Raw genomic sequence first — 6,569 nt, forward strand, 5'->3', positions numbered from 1 at the left:
TAAACTCCGTATTATAATTATCGCATATATAAGGCACTTTATAACTTAGGTTTGAATACTCTAGTTGATAAGCCAAATACTGAATTTGGTCGTTGTTCTTCTGTACATTGTCAATTCGGACCATCCTTACTGAACTGAGGTGACGCTTTTTGAGCGTTGCATGCTTAACCATCACCCGTCCAACAAAAATGGCCATGCAGATATACCCATGTACCACCTTTCATTCTTAGATGGCAATGGATCTCATTGTGTAACCTTACTATACAGTGCCTCTTATGAAGGCAGTCACATTAACTGAGCATATATATATACATGTTCCTAACAAATCTGTCTTGAAAGTGTTTAGGCAATACATATCTTGGTGGCATCCATGAAATAGTGAATATGAGCCACATAATTTCAAATTTCTGTTTTGTATGATATCAAGTAAAATATATCAGTATACGTCCTTCGTGAGGCCATAACGAAATTGACACACCCGTAACGGAATTAGCACGTGCCGGAATTACTGAGAAAAAGTTATAAGTTGTAATTATTTCAGGCGATTTAACGGATTGTGTTGTTGAAATGGTAAACAGGCAGTCAGTGCTACTCTGCAAAAGTGTCCTGCATATTGCGCAGTGGTTTAACGCATTCAATTGCTAACTCTAGATCTTCGCTTTATTCGTTAAGTTGTATTGTACTGTCACTGTACATCAAGTAGCAAATAAACCACAAGTCACACGCGACGTCGATCGTCGTCCAACCTCGATGATACTAAAATATTTCTTAAAATATCATTATCCTGACGAAATTAATGTTAAGTAATAGTTTTATCGACTAGTTTCTTCCTAAAATTGTTCTAAATTAAAGGTCTTTTTTTTTGTCCTTTTCTAGATAGTCCAGTAGTCAGGTTTAGCACATGATTTCGTTATAGCATTAAACTACCGTATTCCTCATCAGTGTTTACAATTGTGTATACGGACGGATATTTTTAAAGATTATATTTGAAGGTGAATTCATGTTTCTGCCAAAAGATATCATAACAGCCAAAAGATATCATAACAGCTATTTATTGTGGGTTGGCAAACCATGTGAACTTTTTCTAAATTCTTTTAACGAAATTAGCACAATGAGTGCTGATGTCCTTGCACCATGATAATATGAAACTTCTCCATTACATCTAGGAGAAGCCATGTTTTTCCGTCGATCAAAGTACCAAACGTAGAAACATTTTGTCTAGGTAGGGTCGGGGGGGGGGAGTTAAGGCGTGAGACGTGGGAGGCGGGAGAAGGGGGAGGCGAGGAAAAAGAGACGGGATGGTGACGCACTGAGACACTGCGATTCATTCACTGCAACTGGAAAAAAAAAACGCAAAACGTGTTGTGCGTGGCATATCTGTAAACTACATTTCCGAACTGAAAGATTCGGATCGAAGGCTGAGGAATGCTAGAGCAGTTTACCTCTAACATCAATGGACTGGGAACCAGACCCCCAGACAAGCCACAGGGAGCGAGGTCACGAACTTACGCTGCTCTTTGCGCCCTTTGAAATGTATTTCCATTTTGAAAACGGATACGACCCAAGCGATCTTGTTGTTCAAATTCGCCAAGAAAAGAAAGTGGCAAAGGATATTGGATTAACGCAAAGAAGCCACTTTCTCGGTTTAATGGAAAACCTTGTTTGCCATTTCCATGAGATCCGAAACGTGGAGTCGACAACCTCAATTCGTACAGGAATGTCAATGGAATTGATAAAGATGAAGATGTCCAAGGAGGCCGAAAGCATTTTAAGTCATTTGAATGATCATAACCCGCCAAAGCCACCACAGCGGAAGAAACGACTGAGGAAAAAACTTTATAAATATCCCTGCAGTGTGAGTATGCAGCTTTCAATGTTATGCACTAGACGGGGTCAGGAGGAGGGGTTAGGCAAGGTTTGGGGATTTTGATATTTTCTGTCCAAATAATTTTCAAATAGGCCACCCCAGTCTGGATACCGAAATTGGTAAAAAATATCAAAATCCCTACACTGGGGTAAGTGAGTGTGGTCATTTATAACGAAGTGCCAAAATTCCCCATGCACCCCGGGGACATTACAAAAAATCAAAATACCTACCTTGGGGACTGCCCTCATAGTCAAATTTCCATGGCTAGCCAGACACCCCTCTTCTTCTTGGGCTTTATGTTGAAAGGTGCATTGAGAAAATGCCAATTAACTGAGAGAGGATGAGCTAAGCTTGCCATTGTATGAAGCATGAAATATAAAATTTTAGGTCAACTCCACTATCTGGTTCATAAAGTAATAGGCTCCTACATATAATCTACACCTATATAGAATGAATGTAGCACTATGATTTATAAATGTAAACAAAAGACACCCATCTTAGTACTCAAAAGGATTCAAACCCTGGAGGTGGTGGAGTCTGTACAGTGGTGTGAGAATGACATCTAGAACTACCTTTAAGATGTTGATATTGGCCCATTTGTTCATACGATAAGAAAATACTTTTTAAAATTATTGGACAAATGTGAGCAAAACAATGTGCAGTTCAATTTACCAAAGCGAAAGGCAGACTAGCATGGGTAAGGCATGAGTAACTGATCTGCAAGACACTAATATATCATGACATTTTGTGATAAATTAGTCCTATCATTATTTTATCCTGGTGCATTCTTGCATGTGTTTTATGATTGCATGACTGTTTCCCCTTCTTTTGGATCATTGGCCCCTTTGCAGCTAGTTAGCCTTCACATGACCCCCTTCTTAATGTTAAGAAACATAAAAGGCCTAATGTAAAGTCACTGAGTGGAGAGTGTGCCATTTTCTCCAGCACCATGACTTCAAATTTCCAAACAAATAATTTTAAATCTCTGAAGTTTAGAAACCTAATTAGTGATCATGTAAAAGGACCTCTTGTTGCAGCGTTTAGATCACCCCTGATGAAGGCACTAGACAGGAGTGTAGAAACGTTGGGTCTATGAATCGTAACTTCTTCGGTTAAATTCATTAAATCTGCAAACCAGAGTAGCGTCAAACTATGTCCGTTTAGGAACCTGTTAAGCATTATTCCTATATTCCAACCCAGCCTATTTTAATTTTCTTTTGACTAATTTTCACCTGCTCTTTCAGCCTAAGACGGTTTTTTAGAATTGTATCCCATAATATCTCACCACCCTTATCCAACCACCATCCAGTACAGTTGGCGCAGTTGGTGGAGTATAGGCTAGACGACAGTGCATGTGGGAAATTTCATGTTGGAAACCCAGGCTAAAAAACTCACCAGGGTATTAAAATAACTGAAAAACATGTTCGACTTCTGCATATACTGGTTAGATGTTCTATTCTTTTCTGATAAGGGTGGGTCAAATGACTCTGAAAACTCTGGGAAACAATCTGCAGCATTGCTGGAATATTTATGAGCACAGCTGTGTATGGGCATCTGGAATGTTATTTGCACAAAACAATGCTACATATGAATAGATCATTCTTTGTAGAGAGATATTTGCAGGTCATATGCTGATGCTTGCATGGCCTATCTAAATGATGATCTCAACTAGCTGTCATTTTGCAATAACAAGCTAAGCAGTCATGATGATCCAAAATGAAATATTCACATATCTATTTTTCTATAATTTTATTTCCAGATTTGCCAGAAAGAATACAATAATCTTTCCAACCATTTGAAACATGCACATAAGCTGAGTAAGAGTGAAGTTGAGGAGCTAAAGAGTGAAAAGAATCAGGGAAAGGCCAAAGGAAATCAGGAAAATAGGTATTTTATTACATTTCTTATTGTTCAGTTCTGTTTTTCAGAGGATTGTGTTCATTGTAGTTACATAGATGAGTGTTTTCTCTACTGTACACAGCATTCTTGACTTTTTTCAATTCATGCTCATTTTGACACATTGCATTTTTCCTATATTTTCAGCAAAACCAAGAGGCCCATTAGATGTTGTCCACTACAGGGATGTACCTGGGTTGGACGACGCTTTGATTACCACCTACCAAAAGTACACAATATTGGCAAAGATTCTGAAAAGTACTTATCATTAGTACACAAAAATGGCAAAATGTAATGTTTCTGGTTTTCTTTGTACAATCAAGCTTCTACAAGTGGTCTTTGTTAGAAAGTATGACATGCATGTAGCCTATTGTAATAGGTAATAAAAGTACTTTATACTGGATTTTGTATTCATTTGTAGACACACCACTTGGACCACTGAAAATGATCAACAAATTAGCAAACAAACTTCTAGGCTAATCATTATCTATAGTTTAATAATAGTAACAATTTAAGAACTACAATTTAGGATTCTCTGTATGTCAGCTGGCTATAAAATTGGCTTTCCAACAGGTTCTTAGAAAAGGTATATTAAATTGAAAAGTACATATTGTTAAATTTTAAATAATAGTGCTACTTCTTAAGGCAGCAAATATTGCATTGTTAAATACTTCAGGTATATTAAAATACTGGTCATCTGAAATTTCCATCCCCTGCAAAAAATATAATGGTCCATAGGGTCCATTTTTGATCAAGTTGGCAATAGTAACATAATCCTGATGATTGTTCAGTAATTTGTAGTTGGATTGGCCTTGTAAGTCAAGCCAATACCCTTTTATCTTGTAAGTAAATGAAGCTTTGACTAGTTTTGATGGATTCTGGATAGTGTAGAAAAGCCAGAATTTCTCATCTTCTGACTCAGTAAACACTGGGACAATAAGCCCTTGTGCTTCTGTGGAGTGTTCAATATTAGCACCAACAGCAAGCCATGCATCATCTTCAAAATAAAAACTACATTCATTTAATCTTAGTCTCTCTTCCTGGTCAAGTCTCAACTCCACAACCTCCACATCTTGTTCTTTAATCTTGTCAGACAGTCTAACTACCCTTTCTGCACATTGTCTGTCCACTATCCTGGACAGAAGAGTGACTACTGTTTCAGGCTGAGTTGGAGAGGGAATAAAATCCCTGTTGCTTTGCAAGTTTACATTTGCATTACTGGTAATCACGAATTTAATTTCGCTTTTTTTCTCCATTATGGCCTGGAGTTGTTTAGTGCCATAATGGAAGGGTTTCTTAAAGAAAATGCCATCTGGGAGATTTTCTACTGTAAAACCCCCACGTAGATACGGCACCCTGCTGCCTGGTTTCTTTATTGCTTCACCTATTGTGCAAGAGAAAGAGAAACATTGATTGCTAATGATAATAGCACTGAGTGGAGTACAATTCAGGAAGTAATTGGGCAAGTAATGAGCCTGATAACCCCTGAAATGTATGACAGTAAGTCTTATTGACCATTTCCACATGTCCCATATGACACTTTCTTTGCCAAAATGTGAGACACAAGGTAAGAATAAGTAATTCAATTTCATTAGCTAGTGGCATTTTCTACTGGATTTGTATTGGCTGCATAATTGTCAGATTTGACCTGTCCAGTTAAAAGCAGCTGTTTATAATATTACTAATTCAAAGTAATAATATATACCAAAGTGGTCTCGGAATTTGATGTTGATGTCAGGATTCAGGCATAAGAAAGAGAAACCTGCACTTGATCCAAAGTTGTACACTTGGCCTGAAGTGTCTTGAAAAATCAGAGAAGATTCACAGCCCAAGTCTTCTAGAAACATGATCTGAAGCAGATGAAAAAGTAAAATGTGGCACGAGGATTACTCAAAAGGACACAAACATCCGCATGTTGCATTAATTCCCACAGAGTACGATAATTAGAAATTACTCATCCACTTTTAATAAAGTTTTAAGTTATTCTGAATTTGCATGGTTTATGCTACCTAATTGGAATTGAGCTTGGCTGGAGATTATTTCATAAAGTGATTGAAACCTTTACCTCATTTAGAAGATTTTTTCTGTGAACTGATATCAATTTAGATTTTTGAGCCTCACTAAGCTCTGAAACATCAGGGGCCTTTAAACTTTCTGCTTTTCCTTTGAACGCATCTTTTTCTGCAGATGTCATGTCAGACCATTTCTTGGCAGCTTCTTCGTTCTTTTGAGCCAAGGACAATTTCTTGCACTCATCTAGCAAAAAAAAAATTAAAGCTTTCATTTCCACTGAATATCAATTCAATTGGTTTGATTATTACAATGTCACTGCATGATTTTCAGTTTCCTCGGCAATCAAAGATATTGCATCAACTAAAAATGAAAATAAATTAATCAACAACTCTATTATGGTGTCAAAGGTTAAAAGTAGCTGAAGATGAAAACCCTTTTGGGTTGCAATATAGAGCTCTGTCAGACCCCCACCCCTGCAAGTACCCCCCCTGGGTTTAGACACAGTTTAACAAGACCACTGTCCATTATTGATTTAAATCTGGTATCCTGGCACCAAAATAAAATAAATGTCCAGCAGGCACAGTTAGCAGAGAAAACCACAATATTCATTACTTAGAAATAATAGACTACTAGAGGTTTATTAATGATACCCATAGGCGTATGGGCACCTTTGGACTTTGAAAATTTTTTAAACTGGGGGGGGGGGGGGGGGATTTGCACACCCATGCCCCAGGACTGTACACCTCTAATGTTACCCTATATTTTAGCCATGGTCTATAATAGTTATAATGCA

At 37.6% G+C, this 6,569-nt stretch overlaps 3 protein-coding genes across 3 annotated transcripts in view; 1 reads left to right on the top strand and 2 right to left on the bottom strand.

Annotated features, from left to right (window-relative positions):
- Positions 1–6,569, bottom strand: part of LOC149035223 (ovochymase-2-like) — a 36,729-nt gene that overhangs the window by 16,256 nt on the left and 13,904 nt on the right. The window lies entirely within an intron of this gene.
- LOC149035225 (uncharacterized) lies at positions 1,352–4,058 on the top strand. The gene is made up of 3 exons (XM_089192539.1): positions 1,352–1,855; positions 3,627–3,754; positions 3,911–4,058. Exons 1-3 carry the CDS (start codon positions 1,454–1,456, stop codon positions 4,056–4,058), a joined length of 678 nt encoding a protein of 225 aa, XP_089048665.1. The 5' UTR covers positions 1,352–1,453.
- LOC149035226 (uncharacterized) overlaps positions 3,743–6,569 on the bottom strand; it is a 4,642-nt gene continuing 1,815 nt past the window's right edge. The window contains exons 3-5 of the mRNA XM_089192524.1: positions 5,829–6,019; positions 5,469–5,613; positions 3,743–5,147 (exon numbers count right to left, since the gene is read on the bottom strand). Of these exons, the coding sequence (XP_089048650.1) occupies positions 4,384–5,147; positions 5,469–5,613; positions 5,829–6,019 (1,100 nt within the window). The 3' untranslated portion in view covers positions 3,743–4,383. The remainder of the gene's footprint in view (positions 5,148–5,468; positions 5,614–5,828; positions 6,020–6,569) is intronic.

Source organism: Pocillopora damicornis, chromosome 13, assembly GCF_964200805.1.
Source record: "Pocillopora damicornis chromosome 13, jaPocDami1.2, whole genome shotgun sequence".
NCBI classification, from domain to species: Eukaryota; Metazoa; Cnidaria; class Anthozoa; order Scleractinia; family Pocilloporidae; genus Pocillopora; species Pocillopora damicornis.